General features: G+C 47.7%; 1 protein-coding gene across 2 annotated transcripts in view; it reads right to left on the bottom strand.

Annotated features, from left to right (window-relative positions):
- Positions 1–24,507, bottom strand: part of LOC119623689 (POTE ankyrin domain family member B-like) — a 57,863-nt gene that overhangs the window by 14,269 nt on the left and 19,087 nt on the right. Inside the window, exons 9-11 of one of the 2 annotated variants that reach the window (XM_073010366.1) lie at positions 24,098–24,264; positions 17,093–17,216; positions 13,958–15,148 (exon numbers count right to left, since the gene is read on the bottom strand). In XM_073010366.1, the coding sequence (XP_072866467.1) occupies positions 17,126–17,216; positions 24,098–24,264 (258 nt within the window). In that variant the 3' untranslated portion in view covers positions 13,958–15,148; positions 17,093–17,125. Of the gene's footprint in view, positions 1–13,957; positions 15,149–17,092; positions 17,217–24,097; positions 24,265–24,507 lie in introns of those variants that run through there. The other variant, XM_073010367.1, reaches the window with a different exon arrangement.

Below are 24,507 nucleotides of genomic sequence, written 5' to 3'. Positions count from 1 at the left end.
CCCAGAATTCCACCACACTTCAGACCCTTGTGAGCCAGGGCCACTCCACTCCAGGCCCACCCTGAGCCATCTGCAGCAGGCAGGAGGCCTCCTGCCCAAAGGAGGGATTCACTCACAGGTCAGACTCAGCTCGGGCTCAGCCACGTGGCGCAGCTGGCAGGTGCCTAAGTGGACCCTGAGCTTCTCCCAGCAGCATTCACCACCAGGTGTGATGGGATAAATGGTGCCCAGGGCTGGCCACTGAGCCTGGAGGACAGGGCTGCCTCTGTCTTGTGCATCACAGCATCCCCAGTCCTAACACAGCACACACGGGTACCAGATAATTGCTCATTAAAATGGTGAGTCAGGGAGGGAGAGGCTGACTCTGCTCACTGCACCCACCACTGGACATTCACATTCACGTTCATTCGCAGAGCATCTGTGTCCTAGAACCATGCAGAGTTGGGACTCAGCGTCATCGGGCCTGTCCCAAGAGCTCACAGAGAGGAAGAGAAGAGGGACATGTCCCCCCGATGCAAACACTGCCAGGGTCGGTGGGGCCCTGGACAAAGAATGAGGGCAGCCCAGCAGAGGCCCAAGCCCTGCCAGGCCAAGCATGCACAGCTGGGGTAGGGGGGCTCCAGGGCAGAGCCCCCTCCCTGGCAATGGTGTGCAAAGGGGCTAATGCCATAGGGCTGGGTTGTCCAAACTCTGCACATTGCAAAGAAAGGTTTGGCCCTTGATTCATTTCTGGGAGTGATCTCTAAGCCTTAGGATGTCCTGTCTAATTGGAGCAGTTTTGTTTATCTAGGGGCTTTAGGGCACGAGGTCTCTGCTTGGCCTCTGGAGGGCTGGAGGCTCAGGGCGGCCACGTGGACAGTCAGTCACACTGATGTGGCTGAGCCAGGCAAAGGCCCAGACACCAAGGCTCAGCTGAGCTTCCCTAGTTGGCAACATGTCCTGTGTCCCGTGTGTAGTCACATACCCTTGCCCAGAGAAGGAAACAGCACCCGTAGAAGTCCACCTAGAGAGAGGGCAGCCGGGCGTTGGCACTCGGCTCCTGACTCTGCCCTGTGCGCCTTTGTCCCTTTACTGATCCTAACCTGTCACCTTTCCTGGTAATGAGCCATTGCCATGAGGAATACAGTTTATCAGACTTCTGTGGAGGCTCATGGGGAACCCTTGGAAGCCATTCTTATTGGGTGACACAAAGCTATCAGGAGAGCCTGTCAGGAGAGAAGAAACTGGGCCATGCAGGCTTTGAGCGACTTGGCCGAGGCCCCCTGCCAACACAGAGCCGAAGGGCCCCCCTGACCCGGGCCTCAGTGCCCAGCTGTGTGAGAGGTCTCCCCTCTCATGGGCCAAGCACCTATGCCGTGTGCCCACTCTGTCCCCTTCCCAGTGATCACAGAAAGCAGGGACCCCCACACCACTTTCTCCATGTTATAGACACTCTTATTCATTGGCCAAATATTGATCAGGCACCCACACTCAGGAAGATGTGTGCAAAGTTCAGGGGATGCAGTGGCGGCCAGGTCAGAGCAGGCGACGCTCAGGGGGAGGCCCAGATGGCTCAATCATTCGGGAACAGGCGCTGGGGGCTGTCAGGCGCCAGGCTCTGTCCTAGCTCTGGAGACTCAGTGGAGAACACGACAGACTCCACCCCTGCCTCACGGGAAAGAGTAATGGACAGTGAAGAACTGAATTACAGGGTTCAGCAGGGGTCGGGGCCAGGAGAGAGAGGCGGCTGAGGTCTGGGTGGGGACGGTGAGGGTGGGGGTGGGGGTACTATTTTAAATAAGGGAATGTGGGAGGCCTCACCTGGAAGGCACATTTCAACACAGCCCTGGAGAAGGGGGAGCTAGTCACGCCGACCATGAGGCGGGGTCTCCTGGGCTGCCCATAGCCCCTGAGAGGAAGTGAGCCTCCTTTGCAGGCTGAGTGTTACACCTTCTTGCTGCCTGCCACCCCCACATCACCACGTACTCACTGCAGCCTACACGCCTGGCCTTTCTCACATTGCCTCACTGGGCAAATGACTCCTGTTACGGTGGTCTGCTGTGGGACCCCAGCCTCTGGAGGGGCTGCTTAACACACTGTCCCTTTGCCACACCCTGTGTCTAACTTTCTAAGGGCTCAAGAGGCCCCCAGTGGCTGGGGATGGGCTCCAGCAGCCTAGAAGCAGGAACAAGTGTCCCAGGCGCCATTCTGAGACACACATCTGAGGGCAGGTGTGCACGATAGCCAACATGATGACTTTGTGCATCAGTTTACCTCACCGTGAAATGGGTGCAATGGCCACCACCCTCCACTCAGGGACTCTGGAAGGGAAAGTGGCCCAGGTCATCCAGGAACTAAGCCCAGTCTGTTCCATGCTTGTCTCGCTCATTTGGAGACAGAATTCTGGGGCGGATCTTCATGGTCCTACACACATTTTCTCTTCGGCTTCACTGGGCTCCATGCAGTGGAGCAGGAAATCTCATCTCATGGCCATTTGTCACCATCCATGTCCTCCCGCCTTCTGAGCCTCCTCAGAAATAGACTCCAGTTGTTGACAGTGAGCTCTGCTCTGGGGCTCGGATAAGCAGAGGGGAACCCTGGACCCTGACTTTGCAGAGCTCTTAGCCAGTCCGACTGTGAGCATGTGGGGGCTGGAAGAGCATTGGATCTGGAATGGGAGCCAGCTCACTGGGCACTCTGCTCTCCTGCCAGGAAGCCCTTGCCCCTGGTCAGCCCCGGTCAGCCCCGGTCAGCCCCGGTCAGCCACGGCCAGCCACGGTCAGCCCCGGTCAGCCCCGGTCAGCCACAGTCATCCCCGGTCAGCCACGGTCAGCCACGGTCATCCCTGGTCAGCCACGGTCAGCAATGGTCAGCCCTGGTTAGTCATTGTCAGCAGTGGTCAGCCATGGTCAGCCCCAGTCACCTGTGGTCAGTCCTGGACAGCCCCAGTCAGCCATGGTCAACCTCAGTCAGCCATGGTCAGCCACGGTCAGCCCACTGAAACCCCACTGTTACCCATGAGTCTGTCCTAGAAGCTGTCCCCATAGCCAGCAGGATGACTCCGAATGACTCAGGCTATTCCCAAGATTTGCACCTGCCTTGATGCCAGAGGCCACGTCTCATCTAGAGACCTGTCCACAGCACTGCCTTGCCACAGACTCAGCCCCACAGAGCCCCCTCCCCACGGCCCAGGCAGAACCCTGCGGGCTGTTCCTCCTCCACTGAAGTCATTGACAGCTGCAAGGCCTTGCGTGGGAGGAGCCAGAACCTGGCTGTGTCTGTAGCTGGGGCCCTGGGGGTGACATAAAGGAGGTCGATAAGTTCAGAGCGCCTTGGGGAATTTGCCTGGACAGCGCGGGAGCTCAGCAGGTGTGAGTTTCTTAGCCCACTTAGCACTGAGATAGAGATTCGGACCTAGTTGTCTGAGGAAGACCTGCCCCTTCTGGTAAGAGACACAGACAGTAGGCAATGCCCATGGGATAGGATGTCAAGTCATGACCAGAGGCAGGGAGGAAATGGAAGCAGAGGGAGAGCACAGAGCAGGTGCTGGGCCACATCCCTGCTTAGACAGGTGTGGCAGGGAAGGGCTCGTGATTGGAGACGGGACTTCTGGCGGGAGGCATGGCCACCCTGCTGACTTGGGGACTGCTGGCCCAGTGCTGTTCTTCTTGGGGGCATTTTCTACTTGGCTTTTCATCAGCAAAAGGTCCGTGTCACCTTTATTGGCAGGGAAAGGTGACGGGTTTTATGTGTCAACCTGTCTAGGCTACGGTCCCCAGTGATCCAGTCAAGCAGTCATCCAGGCTCTGCCACGGAGGGTTGTGGAGGGCTTTGGCGCTGTGGTTCCCTTCGGCAGCCTGCTGACTTTAGGTAAAGGAGACCATCCAAAATAACACAGGGGCCTTATCCAATCCATTGAAGGCCTTGAGAGCAAACACCGATGCATCCCAGAGAAGAAGAAACTCTTCCCCAGTCAGCCCCCGTCAGCCGTGGGCTGCACCCACTCCTGCCTCAGTTAACAGCCTGCAGACCTGACCTACAGGTTACTGATTTATAAACCCCAACAACGGCATGAGCCAAGTTCTTAAATGTATCAATCTGTGTCTATGTGTGTATCTGTGTATCGACCTCGACCTCCCGATGTCTGTATCTCTCCTTGAGTACCTGTCATCTAGCTAGCTGGCTAGCTCCTAACCATTCACTTCCTGTGGTTCTGTTTCCCCAGAGCACACTGGCTGGCACATGGCTGAGCCCACCAGCCTGTGGCACTCAGGACAGAGAAGTGCCTGGGTATTGGCCAGCGAGAGCCTTCAGCCCATGCCTGCCTTCCTTCCGCTTGGGCCACAGGGCTCATCACTCTCCTAGGCAGCCAAGGGAAGCCCCCAGCCCCAGCCGTGGAGACTGGAGTCCCTTATCACAACCTAAAGGACAAGCACATGGATGACAGTGGCACCAGATCCAGGAACCCAGTGTCCTTCAGACTGGTATCTTCAGACAGTGGAGGCCTGGCCTGAGTGCGCTCTCTGACTTTGAGTCTGTCACTGGACATGCAGTCTTCTAAAGGCCTGGGCCAGGCCCCAAACCACAGCACCACAGTAAGAGCAGGGAACAGGGGTCATGTATGTGTGCATGTGTGTTTATGTGTATTGTGTGTGAACATGAGCATGCATGAATGCATGTGTGCACATGTGTAGGTACACACACAGTAATGAGTTCTGATTCCCCTTCAGATGTGCTCTTCGTGTCTGCAGCCACAGGGAAGTGGCTCCAGGATCCTGGGTTCCCTGGGAGACAAGTGGCAGGAGCACGGGCAGCTGGGCTGGTCATGTTCTGTCTCAGCCTCCTGCTCGCTCTGCTCCCAGGCTGGGACACTCCTGTGACTGCTGCACCGGGAGAACGCTCAGGCCCTCGTGGGGCCGGCTGAGCCTGCCACATGCAGGACAGACCTCAGAAACATCCAGGCCTCCTCACACTTGGACTTCCTCCTTGCTCACACCCTCACCCTTGTGGCAGGTGTTCCACACATTGATCTGTCCTTGTCTTCCCACCATGACTAGCTCTCCATGGTCCCCACTGTCCCTACTCCTTGGCCTGTCATCCAGGTCCTTCCTGCCTGGGCCTTTCCACCTGCCCAGCCCCAGTTACTGCGGCACCCTCTGCCCCCAACCTCCAGCCATAAGGATCCACTTCCCAAAGGAAGGTTGTGGATGGAGTCGGGTGCCCCGAAAAGGTATGTTTAAGGCCTTACACCTGGCATTGGCAAATGGAAACAGGGTCTTTGCAGATGGAACTAAGTTAAGAGGAGGCCAGAGTGGGTTAAGTGGGCCCTAAGTCCAAGGCCAGGTGTCCTTATAATAAAGTCATGTGGACAAAGACACACAGAGGGGGGACAGTCATGTGAAGCTGGAGACAGTGACTGGGGGAGGAGTCTGTAAGCCACGAACTGTCAGGGCCACCAAGAGGTGGGGCAGCCAGAAGGGTCCTCCCCAGGAGCCCACAGAGGGAGCCTGGCCCTGCAGACCCTTTGGTTCCAGGCCTTGGGCTCCCACAGCTGTAGAGGATAAGTGTCTGTTGCTTTAAGCTCCCAGCTGGCGGTCATTTGTTACAGCGGCCCCAGGAAGCAAAGACAGAGACTTCTGGAATTTCCAGACCCCAGTCTCGCTCCACAAGGCCCCCCAGGGTGTTCGTCCACACTCCCCCTTGTCTGCTGACTCTGTTCCTGGCTACCTTCTTGGTGACACTGTGGACTGGGCTTCCCACCTGGGCCCACCCAGCACCCCACGCAGAATTTACAGAGCTGGGGACTCTGTGGCACTTGCTCCAAGCCTCCTGCTGGCCCGTGCCCTCCTGTAGCCAGGGACCATGCTATGCACACCAGCCCCCAGGGCTGGCCCGGAGTCTTCACCTGGTAAAGACGTGTCCAATATCTGAAGAGTGGGGTTTTGACATTTGCATAAGAGCTCCCTGACATTGAAGGGATGGATGCCTGTGAGCCCATCAAGCCATAATGAGAGGCTGAGAGGGGACAGGAGCCACTCAGGCAGAGGGGGCTCTGCCCGCTGACCTCACTGCCTGGCCTGCTGTTTCTGGAGATGTTGCCTCCAACCCATTTTCAAATCTGGCCCTTCCCACATTCATTCATTAATTCATCCATCCACTCATTCATTCATCCAACACCCATCTACTGAGCACTGAGCAGGTGCCAGGCTCTGGGAGGCCCTGGAGACTCGGGGGCGAGCAAAGACAACCACAGAGGCCCCAGCCCCGAGGGAGAGGCCATCAGCAGACTGGGGAGCAGACACGGGGCATCTCAGCACACGCCAAGGCATGGAGCTTCACTAGGAGCTTCAGGTGGGTGCAGCAGAGAACCCTGGATGAAGTTTTTAAAGCTGGGTAATGACATCACCAATGAGCTGCTTTCGAAACACCCTCTGGCTGCCGTGTGCAGAATGCACTGGAGGGAGGTGAAGTGGGCATGGGGAACCCCTTTCCCCCGAGACCCCGTCAGAGCCAGGCCTCTTCAATCCTGCCCAGCAGTGACGGCACTAGCCTCCGGGTCCCTGGTGACCCATGCCAGGACTGTGCTCACCTCCCACCTCCCCACCGCCAAGCCACAGCCTCCCAGCCAGGAGCGGTTCCTCCCAAAAGGCGCTTCTAGTCCTGCTGCTGCCCAGCCATCGTCACTGCCTCCGGGGTGACAGACATGCTTCTGCCTGGCATTTGGGAACCTCTGTGACCCGATTCTGTCTTGGGTTTCCAGTCTCATCCCCACACCAGGATTCTTAGGCTTCCACCTGCCAAGCTGCTAGAAGGTTCCGTGGGCATCCTGCTTCTAAATGTCTGCATCTCCTGCTGCCTCTGCCTGGGGTGCACCCCCGCCAGCCCTTCCTGACCCCTGGGGTGAAGCCCCTTTTCTGGAGCCACTCCCTCCGAGGAGGTCAGCTCTCCTGATGGGCATCCCTGTACCCAATCCCACGTTGCCAGGGTCCCCGTAGGCACCCAATCACCCTTGGGTTGAGGCTCCCTGGGAACACACCATCTCCCTCTCCTCTCCTCTCAGCCCCTCCGGCACGGGCAGACCCACCCCTCAGGCTCCCAGCTACAGCCCGAGCCCTTACGTTCAACTCGGCAAACACATATTTGTGGATGTTTTATTGATGGGATGTTTGTTCTGGAAGCAGTTTCTGATGTTTGGTCATTAGTATTTGTGTTCCCAAGAATATTCCCTCTTTTGATGCTTTCACATTACAAAAATTAATAATCAATGGCCACAAGGAAGGTCGGCCGACATCCCGAGCAAATTCTACCGTGTCTAGCATACAAAACCCCACAGGCCAGGGGCTCCATACCATTTTTGTTAAAGGAGTCAATGAAATAAAATGTAGAATTGACAATAACGGTCTTCAGGGCTTTTTTTTTTTTTTTTTTTTTTTTATGATGAACACTTTGGCCCCATCCACTCAGGCTGTGAATGCTTCTTCATGATCTGAGCTAACGCAGTTTTATTCTGTTAATTCCGCCCTCGGCCCAATCAAACCAGGTCCTAGAGTGGGAGCCTCACAGCGGGGAGTCAATTACAAACATAATGAGGCCCCTCCAGCAGCGACCAGTCTCAGCGGAGCCTCCTCTTAATGGGATGGGGCCAGCGGGATGTGACCAGACCCCCTTGCCGCCTCCCACTTCTTCCAGCTTCAGTCTGCCCTCCCGTGTCCTTCCCAGAAGCGCGGCGTGTGTGAAAGAAACATTCGGTGGGGGGCAGGAGGGAGAGGGTCTTCGTCTACTCCTGCCCAGGACCCTCCGGGAGGGCAGCGGCCGTGCATTTAAGCGTCAAAGCCACAGTCCTTTGTGATCTTGTCCCCCTCTTGCTACAACCCACTAGGCCTGCAATGCCTGTCCCTGACCAGATGCGGGCTCTCTGGACACTCCACACCATCCCCTCAGCCCCCTGAGGCGGGGAACACGCCGTCCACTTCACCTGGCCCCCGCTCCTCTGCCCTTCCCCTCCTAGTGAACTTCTGCTCAGCTGTCGCCTCCTCCTAGAAGCCTTCCCCAAATCCTCCCCAACCCAGAAGGTGGGGAAAGTGCCCCGGTGCAGCCAGCCCCAGGTCCTTCCCTCTGTCCAGATGCATCCATGGACCTGTCTGTCCCCACCGCTCTTTGGGTCTGAGGCCTCTCTGTGCCTGCAGCAGCCCACCCAGGGCAGTGCCAGGGACACGAGCTAATGGCACAGAGCATTCCTGAGTGTCCTGGGCCACAGGCTGGTGGTCACAGCCCCCCAGTGCAGGGAGCACTCATCCCTGCAGCATAGACCCCAACTCAGAGAGGTCAGGGTCCAAGCACTAGGGAATGATGCCACTGAATTGGGTCCTAGGCCTTTCTCCCAAAGGAGGCCAGGTTCTAATCCACGAGGCTGTAGGGCTTGGAAGGACAGCTGGGGACAGTGCTGCGACCGCTTAGACCTAGACCAGTGCAGCGGAGACTCCAGCAAAGCCTGTGCAGGGGCTGCCCCACTATGAGAGACTCCTCCTGGGCGTCTGGAAGATTGCATTCCACAGACATCACCTCCACAGCAGGGGGGCTTCCAGGCCCAGAGACAAGGGCCTGATCGCCAGCCAGGGCCAGCAGCACCGAGGGTCCTCTTTTCCACACCCGCCCACTCCCGGAACAGGCCTTCACTCGGAACCTGGGCTCTGGGTGCGAGAGACACACCTGGCTCCACACTCTCCCAGCGTCCTGGCCAGTTCGCTCTGCAATGAGTCCAGGAACCAAGAACAGGGTAGGGGTGGCAAGCGTCCCTGGAGGGCCACTGCTGACCTTTGTTCTGTCCCTCTTCCCTGGAACGAAGGGGATGTGGCCCAGCTGCCCGGCCTGCGTCGTATCATTTAAAATTGCCATTTAGAGCAAATTAGGTCCCGGACAGCCACCGTGGGTCTGCAGGCTTTTCTTATGAATTTATAAATGGTGCCCTGGCCGTGTCTGAGGATTTAATTGAAAAGATAATCACAGGGGAGCACAGAGCCACTGTCTCCTCATGAGGGGAGAAGCCCACAACATTGCCCTTTGAGAGTGGAAATGTGTTCCGTGAAATCTGAAGATGGCATTGCCTGAGGCAGGAGCTGAGCAGAGCGGGGAGGCGGGGCTGGCGGGGAAGGATGCAGGATTCTGGCCCCGATAGCCGGCGGGTGCAACGCTGGCCTGTTCCCATCCCGTCTGTCGCTACAGGAGCTCTGTCCTGGGGTGAGAAAAAGATGCCTTCACCTTTCCCTAGCTGTTCCCTCCACCTAGAAATCTCCGCCCTTGGGTTCTCACAGGCAGCCCTCTCATCTGGGGCTCAGCTCAGACTGTTGTTCCCGGTAGAGGCCCCACGACCACTCCGTCTGACATGGCACCTCTTGTTACTACCCCCGCCCACTCTCACCTGCCTCCTCCTCATCACTCTGACATCACCTCCCTGCAAGCGTGAGATGTTTGCAAAGAACCCTCCAGGTCCTGAGCGCTGTTTTAGGCGAGGATGCAGCAATGAGCTCATGCAGGTGAAACAGTGGGTGGTCAGCGTGCCACAGGCCTGCCTCCCACTGGCTTGTAAGCTCCATGCAGGCTGGGGCTGGGGCCAGGGCTCTGTCTGTCCCCAAGCTCAGTCCTGACTGTTCTTCCACTAAGTTGTTCCTCAGAGCCCTGTCTCTCCAATCATCGCCCAGACCATCACCTGTGTCTCTCCAATCATCGCCCAGACCATCACAGCATCTACCAGGTTCTCCTTCCTAGAATGGCTCACATGGCTCTCCTTGGCCACAAGGCAGAGTCAACCTCTTGCCTGGCAGTTAAAGCCTCCATGAAGAACCCATGCAGCTGTCCATCCCTATCCCATCTGGATGAATGGATGAGTGAAATGATGGGAGGATGGCTGGATGGTTGGCTGGCTGGAAGGATGGATGGATAAATAGATAAGTGAGAGGATGGATGTGTGGGTGGATGGGAAGGTGTCAGAATATGTAGATGGATGGAAAGGAGGATGGGACCATGGATGGGTGGATGGATGGATGGATGGATGGATGGATGGATGGGAGGATGAGAGGATGGATAGTTACAGAGAGGATGGATGGAGGGATGAGAGGATGTGAGGACAGATGGGTGGGTGGGTGGGAAGGTGTGAGGATAGATAGATGAATGGATGGGAAAACGGGAAGGTGAATGGATGGAAGGATGGATGTGTGTGTGGATGGGAAGGTGGGAGAATATGTAGATGGATGGAAGGGAAGATGGGAGGATGGGTGGGTGGATGGATGGGAGGATGAGAGGATGGATAGATATATGAGAGGATGGATGGAGAAATGGAAGGATGTGAGGATGGATGTGTGGATGGATGGGAAGGTGGGAGGATGGTGGATGGATGGATGGATGGATAGATAAGTGAGAGGATTGATGGATGGGAAGGTGGGAGAATATATATATGGATGGAAGGGAGGATGGGAGGATGGATGGGTAGATGGATGCATAGAAGGATGAAAGGATGGATAGATAAATGAGAGGGTGGATAGAGGGATGGGAGGATGGGAGGATGGATGGGTGGATAGATGGATGGATGGGAGGATAAGAAGACAGATAGATATATGAGAGGATGGATGGAGGGATGGGAGGATGTGAGGATGAATGGGTGGGTGTGGGAAGGTGGGAGGATAGATAGATGGATGGGAGAGAATGGGAAGGTGAATGGATATGTGCATGAATGGGAAGGTGGAAGAATATGTAGATGGATGGAAGGGAGGATGGATGGGTGGATGGATGGACGGATAGATGGGAGGATGAGAGGATGGATAGATGTATGAGAGGATGGATAGAGGGATGGGAGGATGGGAGGATGGATGGGTGGGTGGGTGGGAAGGTGGAAGGATAGATAGATGGATGGATGGAAGAATGGGAAGGCAAATGGATGGGAGGATGGATAGATAGATGGGAAGATGGGAGGATGGATGGATGGGTGGATAGATATAGTAACTCACTGTGTGACCCTGGACAGTTCAATGAAACAATCTGGGCCCCCTTTCCTCATTTATTAGAAAATGCTCAAGAAGGAGGAGAGTTTTCCCTCGGCCATGAATTTCCCTGGAGGACACTGGACCTGCTGGCCCAGTGACTTCAGTCCATCTTTGTGGCCTTTGGCCTCCACTCTTCTTTCTTTTTAAGAGTGCTGAGCATGAAGACCCATTGTTTGATAACAATTGTGACAAACTGAGGAGACCACTCACTGTGCCACTAATCTCAGAAACGTGTTCACCTGCCCACTAGATGCCGGGCAGTGATTGTTTTTCAACAGCCCTGCAATGAGAAGGAATGAAATTCTTTGCAGGGGTTCTCAGACTTGGCTGCAGATTGGAATCACCTGGGGAGCTTTTTAAGCAGACACAGGGGCTCCACTCCAACCCAATTTAATCAGAATCTCAGGAGGTGGAGTCCAGGCTTCATAATCTGTAGACCTGCCCAGGAGACTCATGTGCAGCTAAGACTGGGGATCTGTTGGCGAGAGACTTGGAAGCCTCAGCAGGGCTGGAAGGAAGCTACAGACTCAGGCAGACATTTTGAGAGCAGGCTCTGCCTGGATAAACAGGGCTTCTTTTGGAGGTTCTGATACATCACCTCCTGCTCTTAGCCTGCCAGGGAGCCTGAGGGAAGATAAATGAACCACGCATTCTAACCACAGATTGGAATTAGGGTGTGCACAAAAGCAACCAATGCATTCCCAAAGCACTGAATTTCTGGGAGAAAGAACTTTTGTGAGCACTGTCTCTGCATTCAATTTTCCAGTCCCTTGCTATGAGGTACATTATTGTCATCATCACCATCATCATCATCACTAACACCACCATCACAGTCATCACCATCACCATCACTATCACCATGACCACACCATCATCACCATTACCATCACCTCCATCACCATCATCACTATCACCACCACCATCAACAGCATCATCACCACCGCCACCATCATTGGCATCACCACCATCACCTGGACCATCACCACCACCATCATCACCACCACCATGACCACTATCAGCACCATCACTACCACCACCATCACCGTCATCACCATCACCACACCATCACCACCATTACCATCACCTCCATCACCATCATCACTATCACCACCACCATCAACAGCACCATCACCACTGCCACCAGGACCATCACCACCACTATCATCACCACCATGACCACTATCAGCACCATCACCACCACCACCATCACCGCCAGCCCCACTATAATCATCATCACGTCTTAACTCATTGTCAGGCTCTGTGTTAAGCGCTTTAGGAGTGCTCCTCATTTCTATCATCATGACAACTCTTCAGAGTAGCACTGTTCAATTTTCCTATTTTACAAATGAACACACTGCAGTTCAAAGAGGTTAAGTGACTTGTCCAAGGTCACACAGCCACCAGATGTGGAGTGGGGAGTGAAACACGGAGCTGCCTGACAACAGATATGGTGTTTTGGATAGGAAGGGGAAGATCAAATGCAACATCCAGACCCAAACCCCTGAATGTCAGAGAACATCTTCACCCTTCAAAAACCTAATCTTCCCGACACAATGCTGACAATAAGAATCTGTCAACAGATGAAAGAGATGGTTAGGATCCAAAACAAGCAGCTGGGACTAGAGAGTGCCTTTCAAGTGATCAAGATGAAGCTGGGTGGAGCGCAATGCAAGGCCTTGCTGCTGCACTGTGAAAGCACAAGAGCACTCATTCATCCACTCTAGGCATTAATGCATTCAACGAACCTTTCCGAGAGCCCCCACTGCACCCAGGACCATGAGGCTTCTTGGCTCTCACACAGACAGAAAGTAACCCCCACCCTTGATGCTACGCACACATCTTTTTTCAGTGTATTCTTCTAAAATAGATAGTCCCAGGCAACAGACATATTCCAGACCCTGGGCTGATCCCATGGGTACTGAAAGGACAGAGACATAGCATGAGGGGGATGGGAGCAACTGAGTTACAGCCACGTATATGAGGCTTTGGGTGCTGCAGGACTCAGTCACCATCAACAAGGTTGTGACTCATGGTGATATTAATAGTGGTAGCTCCATACCTGGAAGGAGGATGGTGGAGTCCTTCTTAGACCTGGGGCTATTCACACAGAAGCCTTGTGATCAGTACTTAGGGGGAACAAGAAGAACCAGAGCCTGCTTAGAAGAGGGTGGCAGAGTGAAGTGGGGACAGAGAACACCTGTGTTTTGCAGGGGACAGTTGAGATGGAAACAGATGTGGGAGCTGGGAGCACTGAGGGAGAACCCGCTGCCATCCGCATACCTCAGTGTGGCTCCATGGGGCAGAAAGGCACAGACCTTGCTTCTGAAGCCAGGAGGACAGAGCCAGCCCCTTGGGCAGGAGCCCAGTCAAACCCAACCCGGCAGCTATCTCCTGTGATAAAGGGGCCAAGGGACTTGAGCCTCCCAGGGACCCCCCAGCAGAACAACTTCCTGAGAGGTAGAAAAGCAGCCAGGAAAACACAGAGGAACCCTTGTGCTGGGGCTGGTCTGGGAGCCATGGCAGCCAGGGCTAAAGAGTACTTTGGGATGCAGCCCCTCATTTTGTGATGGTGGCCGCTGAGACCAAGAGCTGGGTGGCATCTCCCCCAAAGGCCAGAGCTGGGACTGGAGCCCAGGGCTGAGGGAGCCAGAGCCCTGGCTCTTTCAAGATTCAGGAGGCCTCTGAAGCTTAGTGCAGGCCCTGCTGAGCTGTGAGGAGCAGGCAGCCCCTGAGTGGCACACACTGCCCAGGCCCGCACTCAGGAGCTGGGGGGCTCTGGGCCAGCTGCCCTCTGACTTCTGTCACCTTATGAATGAGATGTCACTTGACTCGGAGGCCAGAGTGATGATGAGAGTTGTGAGGACAAGGTGACCTGGCAGTCACCACCTCCTTGATCACCCAACCTAGAGGCCAAGCGAAGGCCCCAGGGTGAGCTCCTCATCCCGGGCCCAAGAAGAAAGGACGGTCAATCTGAGTGGGAGTTCTAAGGGCTCTTCCACCCTCTGCTGCTGTCCTGGCCACAGTGGATGTGGACAAAGGCAGCAGCATGGGGACTGTGGATGACATGTCATTTGCCCAAGTCTGGCAGCTTCCAACAGCAGCACACAGGCTAGGGGTGAATTCCTCCTTCCTTCACAATTTGTCCTGTTCAGGCCCTCAACAGATTGATGCCCAACCACTTTAGGGAGGGCACTCTATTTTACTAAGGTCACCACCTCAAATGCTAATATCACCCAGAACCTACTGTCACAGACATACCCAGAAACAGTACGTAATCTGGGTACTCTCTGGCTTACTTAAATTAACACACAAAGTTTATTGCAGCACTATTCACAATAGCCAAGATATGAAACCAATCTAAGTACTCATCAATAGAAGAATGGATAAAGAAAATGTGGTATATATACACAATAGAATACTATTCAGCCATAAAAACAGTGAAGTCCTCCCCAAATAAGGTAATAGCAGCTCTCCTGCAGGACTATGGTGAGAATTACAGCTCAGGCAACGATCATCATACTTCTTGGCACAGAGGTGTTCACTACCCAGGCAGTGTTATTATTCTGTCTAAAGTCACGAAGGGAGTTTTTGAGAAAGATGGAATTAAAACTTGTTTCTCTCAATTCTGAGCTTATTAGAGCACACTGGTGTGCTTGAATAAAGCAGCCCTGGAGTCTCTCAGGGGAGGGTGTTTGTAACATCTGCTCAGGCACGGTTTCATTTCCTATATACCCAGAGACTAACCCTGTACAAGTTGTGGGGAGATACTCATGTGAGTTGGCGGACTTTTGGTCAAATATTTTCCCTAAGCACAGGTCTCTATGGCATTCTACAGAACACTCTGCATCCTTCTAAGGGACACTGGAAGAGCAAATAGATTGTACAGTGAGTTACAAATAAAATGGCCAATCTCAGCATGAAAGACTGAGGGTGTTACCTAATGAGGACGCAAACCACTCCATCTACATACAAGCCCATCTACATACAAGCAAACCACGAGCCTGCCAGAAATAAAGAACATGCTATGGAAAGGTTTAATAACAGTGATGAATATTTGAACTCCAGCTCCAGAGCAGTTCAGTGGCCTCCCTTCCAGGAACAGAAGCCAAAGCACATCAGGATTCTTGAAGGCCCTGAAAGGTAAATGAGAATCCTAGTGTATGGCAAAACATTCCCACAAAAGAAACGCTCTGTGTGTAGAGACTTAGAAAGGATTCCCAACTTCAGTCCCTTCAGAACCAGAAGCAATGGTGGGGGACAGCCCATTTAAGTGGCCCTAGAGATTTGCCAGGAACTAGAGCCTTCCAGAGAAGTCCAGTTTTCCTATGCAGGGAGAGGACTGGGAGTTCTCTGGTCACAAGCATTGTGCCTTTGTTAAATTAAAGAATGATATTTATATTTGTATAAGGAAAGAATTCCCATAGTGGATATTTAACTGGAAAAAAGTTGGACAAAACTTCAAATCTAAAAATGTGTACATTCCAAAAAGTTGAAATATTTATTTAAAGACCATGAAAAATAAGTCACTAGAGGATTTTTAGAATTTCAGAATTGGAAAAGCCTTTCTCTGAATTATAAAAAACCCAGATGCATAAAATGTAAGATTAATATGTTTGAGTATATTTTTAAAATTCGGTTTATACTCTGATATCTAACCTATCAACCACACCATTGTAAGAGCCTTAGCTGTGCATATATTTGGACAGAAGCAATTTCTTAAAGTTCTTTAAGTTCCTTTTTCTGAAGAAAGTTTTATCAATATACTGCTTTTCTAATATTTTTACAGTCAGTTATAAGAATTACATTTATTCATAACTGTTTAAGCATTGTACTCTTCCACAATGTACACATAGGCATCTAAGCATTGCACTTCTACAAACAACACTGAACTCATTTAAGATTATGATTCTTAAAAAGAGAGGTCAAAAAATAAATGCAGCCAGGAGCAGTGGCTCACACCTGTAATCCCAGCACTTTGGGAGGCTGAGGTGGGCAGAGATCATGAGGTCAGGAGTTTGAGATCAGTCTGGCCAACATAGTGAAACCCTGTCTCTAGTAAAAATACAAAAAATTAGCTGGGTGTGGTGGTGTGCACCTGTAATCCCAGCTACTGAGGAGGCTGAGGCAGGAGAATCATGTGAACCTGGGAGGCAGAGGTTGCATTGAGCTGAGATCATGCCATTGCACTCCAGCATGGGCGACTTCATAAAATCACGGTTACTTTTGTGGTGTAAATATATTAATACAAAAGAAGTCTTATATTTCAAAATACAAATGGTAACTAAGATGTGGCACAAGTATACATATGTAACAAACCTGCACGTTATGCACATGTACCCTAGAACTTAAAGTATAATAACAATAAAAAAAAAAGATACAACTTACAATGCTTTTCTTAGAGATCGTGAGATTATTTGCCATTGCAATAACTTTTCATTCCTCTTTATAATGTTTGAAATAGTAATAAGTGTGAAATAAGGGAAATATACTGAAATATTTCTCTGGGAACAAAATGCTTATCAATAAATTATCACTAAATGTATATCATGGCACGCCATTGTATTCAAAACTCTTTGCATTGAAATGAGAAACTTCTTGGAGCAAACTGCTACTCTCCTCAAAAGCAAGGATAATGACATCCACAATGTGGCCTCTGACCCAGCTGTACATTTCCTACTTTCCTGTCAGTGAAAATAACAAACTGATTTCTCCATCAATACTTTTAAAAGATGAACTAATGTCCAAAAACTAGAAAATCTGTTGTTAGTAGCAAAACTTATTTTTGATATTGGAAAGATCATCAATTCTTATGAAAAATATGAAATGCTTCTCCTTTGGATTGAGGCCATTGTGAAGATGTTGCACATTGTGAAGATGTTGTAACTCGACTGTTGCAGGCAAATGTAGTTGAATTAAGAACATGGTTTTATCCTGTATGTACATATACAGATATATGATAAAGGATATATGGAGTGTGTGTGTATATTTAAAAATCCTTTATACTTTCCAAAATACATAAAGTTGTCTTTTAAATAAATATACATATTAAAACATTTGAAAATGACTAAAGAAAATACCTCAGAATTCATTTTCTTTTCAGCCACTTCCATCTACTCTTGTTTACCAGTCAGAATCTCTTCTTGTGATATTCCAGCATTCTGTTCTTCCGAAACTTGCTTCTGGGTATCATTTTGTTCATCACTAGAAGAAATTTTGATTTTCATGAAATACTGGAAGTGTCCCTAAAATGATCTACAGGGCAACATGGTGCCATCAGATGTCATTCACACAATGTATATCTGCACATTAATCCAAGACAAGGCAAAGGGGTCTCACATCCATTAACCCAGCTCTCCCCAACCATGTTGGCACCAGGGACTGGTTTTGTGGAAGGTAATTTTTCTGTAGACCTGAGTTGGGGGATGGTTGCAGGATGATTCAAGCACATAACATTCATTGTGCACATTATTTCTATTATTACTTATATATAATGAAATAATTATATAGCTCACCATAATGTAGAATCAGTGGGAGCCTCAGCTTGTTTTCCTGCAACTAGATGGTCCCATCTGGGGGTGACAGGAGATGGTGACAGATCATAAAGCATTAGATTTTCATCAGGAGTGAACAACCTAGATACCCTGTGTAAGCAGCTTACAACAGGGTTTGAGTCACACTCCTATGACAATCTAATGCCACCACCGATCTGACAGGAAGAGGAGCTCAGGCAGTAATGTGAGTGACAGAGAGTGGCCTTAAACAGATGAAGCTTTGCTTGCTCACCTGCCACTAGCCTCCTGCTCTGTGGCCCAGGTCCTAACAGTCCAGGGACTGGCACTGGTCCATGGCCTGGGGATTGGGAAGCCCTGTGTTAACCCATACTTTGTATATTTATTTTTGGGAAACACTTTCCACTTATATTCTTGATTCCTCTGTATTTTATAGACACCTTAGAAATTCCTTTTGGAACAAGACAGGGTCTAATATTGTGTTTTTAACATACAACTTTGAATTAATTTTATCTGTGTATGCGACAGAGATGTGAAATAAAGTAATCCTTAATCACTTTTGATTTTACTTTTATTTCATGCATGTTAAGAATAAAACTGGGAAGTCCTAGGCAGAGCAATTGGGCAAGAGAAATAAAGAACATCCAAATTGGAAAAAAGAAAGTCAAATTATCTCTTCACCAATGATATGATGTTATCCTTAGAAAACCCTAAAGACTCCTACAAAACACTCCTAGACTTGATAAATGAATTCAGAAAAGTCTCAGAGGCTACAAAATGTACAAATACCAATGAGTAGTACCACTATACACCACCTACAACAAAGTTGCGAGTCACATCAAGAACCCAGTCCCTTTGACAATGGCTGCAAAAGAGTAAAATACCTAGGAAAATACATAACGAAGGAGGTGGGTCAGCTATAAAAGGATAACTGGAAAACACCACTGAAGAAAATCAGAAATGACACAAATAAATGAACATACATCCTATGTTCCTGGACTGAAAGCATTGATATTGCGAAAATGACCATAGTGTCCAAAGCAGTCTACAGATCCAATACAATTCCTAGCCAAGTACCAATGTCATTCTTCACAGAGTTATTTTAAAAAGCTGCCATTCATGTAGAACCACAACAGAGCCTGAATAGCAGCACACACACCAAGCAAAAGGAACAAACATGTTGGCATCACATGACCTGAAAACTGTAATTTTTTTAATGAGGTAAAAATGTATAAGAATATCACTGTTATTGTACAGAGAAGACAGTGAACAAGAAAAGAAAAGGAATTTAAAAAGAGAATATCACAACCATATACATACATTAACTGACAAAGAGACTAAAATCTCCTACTGGAGATTATGTTAGGACTTGAGCAAAAGCTTCTAGAAATACCAATAACAGAAACAAGACAATTAATTTTAAGGAATAAATTATGTAGAGAAATATGTATTATAAAAATGTAAACAGATCTTCCTGAGAGCTATTATTAACCAATTCATCATGACCACAATTTTGAAATGAGGTCTAAAATTTTGGAATACAAAATAGTTTCATTTTGAACATAGTTAATTGAAGGCAACTTTTAAATAGAAAATGTTCAGTTAAAGTTGAGTCTAACTTAGGAAAGAAATGACCTGTACCAATGGTAACAAGAAGCCACCCAGAGCCAGTTTGAAATCTAGTCCACCAATCAATGACCACTGGTCTTGCTCACCAACCAATACAGATGTGAGCAGCTTGCTTCTGAAATACAGCCAAGCAGCAGCACCTGCTCCATCAGAATAGCCAGTGCCTGACCAGTATTCCTCTTACTATAGGAAGCAAAAAAATTCCAACTCTGTCTTTTTATTTCAAATACCAAAGGTTCATAATCCCTTGAAAAGAATTTGTAAGTCCATTAAATGTGCCACCCCAATTTTTAAAAAAATTAAAAGGCGGTGGCCGGGTGCAGAGGCTCACGCCTGTAATCCTAGCACTTTGAAGGGCCGAAGTGGGTGGATCACCTGAGGTAAAGAGTTCGAGACCAGCCTGCCCAACAAGGTGAAACCCGGTCTCTACTAAAAATACAGAAATTAGCCAGGCGTGGTGGCATGCCCCTGTAATCCCAGCTCCTCAGGAGGCTAAGGCAGGAGAAATACATGAACCCAGGAGGCGGAGGGTGCAGTGAACTGAGACCCCTCCACTGCACTCCAGCCTGGGTGATAGAGTGAGACTCCATCTCAAAAATCAAATCAAATACTAGTAAAGTTTGCAATTCCTCTGACTCAGTTTACCATAATTACAATTATGATTACTAGAAAAAGAATAAATAATGAATAACCGTAATATTGGGCTTTTCTCCCTCAATAAAAAAAATTAATATAAAGAATGTAGCTTATTATAAAAAGCCAAAACAATTTTTAAAATGCGTATAATTACCAGACAAAACTATTAGAATGACCCATGTCAAAATTTTAAAGTGAGAATCAATCAAACAACATACCCAGGATAAACTCCATTCACTCATTTAATAAGGATTTATTAGGTAGCTACATCCAATATGCTAGGCCTTTTTCTAGGCAGTGAGGATATGGTAGTGAAAAATAAAATCCCTATTCATGAGAGTGAGATAAACACACAATAACAACAGACAAAGAAGACAAAATATACAGTACATTAGAGGAGAAAAACTAAAGCAGGAAAATGAAATGTTTATGTGTTTGATGGGGAGGGTGGTGGGAAAGTTGGGATGGTCAGAAAAGACTCTGCTGAGAAAGGAGATTTTTTTCTTTCTAATACAAAAAATCTTTTATTTGTATATCAAAGACTCTAAGAAATGATGATGTAAGGTTAAGAGTGTTGACGTCAAGATGCAAATGGGTTCGAAGTTAGAGATGATAAATCACTTTGTTTCATTGAACCTTCCCTTGGTTACGCTAGAGAGCCTCCCTGGTACGCTCCCAGTTGAATCTTAAGCATGATGCATCTAGGTAGTACATGGTTCTTCCTCAGAAAGTGGTTGTTCCATAATGTGTTTCTTTTTACCCTTTTTCTACTTCTTAGCAGAAAGGAGGTTTTAAATAAAGAACTGAAGGAATGGAAAGAGTAAGCTAGGAGGATATCTGGGGAAAAAGCATTCCAGACACAGGGAACTGCCAAGTACAGAGGTGTGCTTGGAGTCTTTAAGCACTAGGGGTAGATAAGGGATGGCAAGAAGTTCAGTGTGGCTAAAGCAGAGCAAGGGAGAGAATTAGGAGGAAATGTGACACATACTCAGAGTGAAATGGGAGGCAATCAGAAGGGCTGGGGCAGAGGACTGACACATTTTGACTTATATTTTAAGTACATCCACTGAGTTAAGAATTGATGAAAAGGGAAGTTTTTAAAAGCCAGGACTATCAATTACCAGTCTATGACACTCATGTAGACTGCAGATAAGGGTGGCTCAGATGTAGAAGATATGACTGGCTTCTGGACATATCCTCAGGTAGACCTGACAAGATTTACTGAGAGAATAGATGTAAGGTGTCAGAGAGAGAGAGATGAGTCAAGAATGACAACGAGATTTTTGGCAGAGCAACTGGAAGAGTTGCCCTTAACCAAAGTAGGAAAGACTACATGAGGGGTAGATTTCAGGAAGGCCATCAGTAGCCCAATTTGGGTCTGACAAGTGTGTGATACCCAATAGCTAACCAAATAGAGATGTCAAGTAGGCAGGCTCATATGGAAATCTGGAATTAGGGAGAGAGATCTAAGCCAGAGACATACATTTGGAAATCACTAGCATATACACGGTAGAAAAGTCACGAGGGGCTGGGTGCAGTGGCTCATGCCTGTAATCCCAACACTTTGTGAGGCCAAGGAAGACAGATCACCTGAGGTCAGGAGTTTGAGACCAGGCTGGCCAACATGGGGAAATGTTGTCTCTACTAAAAATACAAAAATTAGCCAAGCATGGTGGCATGAACCTATAATGCCAGCTACTCAGGAGGCTGAGGCAGGAGAATCACTTGAACCCAGGAGGTGGAGGTTGCAGTGAACCGAGATCACACCACTGAACTCCAGCCTGGGTGACAGAGTGAAACTCTGTCTCAAAAAAAGAAAAAGTCACGAGAGAGAAGACTGAGGACTGAGCCCTGGGAAAAAACAATGTCCAAATGGAGAAAGATAAGGAGGAGCAAGCAAAAGAGGCCATGATGAATGGATTAGAAAGGCAGGAGGAAAAGCCTGAGGGAGTGAGGTCCTGAAAGCCAAGCTGAAGACGCTGTTAGAGAGGAGATGTCCTCCATTGGCTCAAATTCTGCTAACAGATTAAATAAAATGAAGTGTACAAAAAATGCCTAGATTTATTACAGAAAAAAATTAGCGATAATCTTGAGGAAAAACAACGTTGGAGGAGTACTGAAACTGAAGACTTACTGGTGTGAGATCAAGAGTGAATGAAAAGAAAATTGAGTTCATGAGTGTAGACTGTTCTTTTAAGGACATCATACTTAGAAGTCATGGCTGAGAATGTTGTAATTTTCTTCCACAGTCATGGAAAATAACAGACAATTAATTTCAAGTTTTATATAACAGGTGTAGTCTTCAAATTTTACATCACAATTATATATTTTAAAAGTTATAAAATTATACACATGTGGAATTAAAAATTCCAGACTGAGGTGTTAAATTCTTAAAACTATAGAACTAAAAGTCACCTTAAACAATTCTAGATTCCATAAGCTGAATATCACTTTGTTCATGCTTATACATAAAGACCAAGAAACACTAAATGTTTCAAGGAGAGTATTTCTGGCTTGATAAAAATCAGCCAATTCTAGAACAGTTGATACTCATCAAATATACAAAGTAATTGATCACAGTAAACTACTGAGTTCTATTAACAGGAATAAAGTGGCAGAAATGCAGAAAATGGTCTTATTTTATAAATGAAAATTTAAAAATTATATGAAGTCACTGTGGAAAAATGTGGTGTGGTGAATACTGAAATATATCCTTTTCTAAAAGGAAGGATAATGTCACACATGCAGGACACTTTTATGAATAAGAGTTATTGCATTAGCAGCACCTTCCTTTTAGCACAAGGTCAGCACATTAGCACCTGTGGGCCGAATCCCACTGCCTGTTTTTGTAAGTCAAGTATCTTGGAACCCAGCCACGCTTATTCACTCTACAGTTCACAGAGTCAATTAGCTGGGTGTGATGTTGCACACCTGTGGTCCCAGCTAGCAGAGAGGCTGAGGTGGGAGGATCACTAGAGCCCAGAAAGTTGAGGCTGCAGTGAGCCATGATCACAAAACCGCACTCCAGCCTGGGCAACAGAGACCCTGTCTCAAAAATATATATACAGTCTGCACAGCCTAAAATATTTACTAACTGACTCTTTGCAGAAAAATCTGACCAAATCCTGGTTTAGTAGATGAAAGATCCTTTGATACATTTTAATAAAAGTTTTATAATATACTGAAATGTTTATATTAAATATAGATCTCCATACGATCCCTTGGCAATATTCAGATTGAAGATCCAATATTTCAGCACTCAGTCACTGACAACAAAAATTTAATAACTAGCAATCAAGGTACAGTGTCAATGGAGCATGTAGCTTCCATTTGCAACACAGCAGATATTACAAGAATTTTTAAAAAATTATCTTAAGATGTGTTATCAAAGTAAAGGTTTTAAATACATTTTAATTGTGAAATAATCAGTATACTCTAGATATTACCTCATTTGTAAAAAATGGTTCTATACTACATTATTTTCTGGGAATAAAAATTGAGCTATTTCCTATTGGTAAGGATTTACTTTTAATAATGATAAATTCCTACTGATAAGGATCCATCTTTTGATATAATGATGCTGTAATAAATGTTCTTATACGTAAGTATATACGTAACAAATCTATACAAGTATCCTTAACATACATATATGTCTTACTATGTTATATATGTGTGTGTGAATATGCTACTCAATTAATGTTTAAAATGCATTTACCAACAGTGTATGACATGTCTTTTTCAATGAGACCATTTCCTTTGCAGCAACACAGATGGAGCTGGCGGCCATTATTCTAAGCAAACTAATGCAGAAACAGAAAATCAAATGCCACATATTCTTACTCATTAGTGGGAACTAAACAGTGAGAACTCATGGACACAAAGAGGAGAATAACAAGCAAAAGGGTCTACTTGAGGGTGGAGCATAGCTGGAGGGAGATGATCAAAAAACTACCTTTTGGGTATTTTGCTTATTATGTGGCTGATGAAATAATCTGTAGCCCAAACCTCCATGATACAGTTTACCCATATAACAAACTGCACATGTACCTCTGAAGCTAAAATAAAAGTTCACTAAAACGTAAAGAAATTCCTTTCCCCTCACATTTGCCAATACTCGCTATTTTTCAAATAAATTAGTGACTGAAAAAAATGTTAACTCATTTTTTGCTGATTTCCATTTTTCTGATTACCAGGTAAGGCTGAATATCCTAGGAAAAATATAAAATTTTTAATCATGAATATTAGCCCAAATTAGGATTAGTTTGACACCATATGGCTGTCTCCTATTAAATGTTGCCATAGGCTTACCTGTGATACTCTTCATTCTCAGTGTCAGGAAATTGCTGACTTTCAGGTGTTCTGCTCTTGCTTTGTGGAATTAATCCATCATCACCATTGCCAGCAGCGGCATCATTAGTCAGGTTTTCTGGTAATCCCATATTATTACTTCCGTGCTTCTTCATTTCTTCTTCAGCCTTGAGTGGAAGTTTGATATTAAGGATATCACTTTATTGAATAAAAAGAACCTTTTTAATTGATTTTATCAATTGACTCAGTTTGTCATTATTGTAGTCATTAAAAATATTTCACACTTAAGTTTGATCATATATACAGAACAATTACCATCTAATTTTAAGATGTAATTATCATATCATTGTAAAGTTTGCTTCATTTCTGTTTGACTGAATAAAATAGAATTTTCCAAAATTCAAAAAGGG

This window comes from Chlorocebus sabaeus, chromosome 2, assembly GCF_047675955.1.
Source record: "Chlorocebus sabaeus isolate Y175 chromosome 2, mChlSab1.0.hap1, whole genome shotgun sequence".
Classification (NCBI taxonomy): Eukaryota; Metazoa; Chordata; class Mammalia; order Primates; family Cercopithecidae; genus Chlorocebus; species Chlorocebus sabaeus.
The sequence above is the reverse complement of the archived record's forward strand: the minus strand, read 5'-3'. Positions and strand labels throughout refer to the sequence as shown.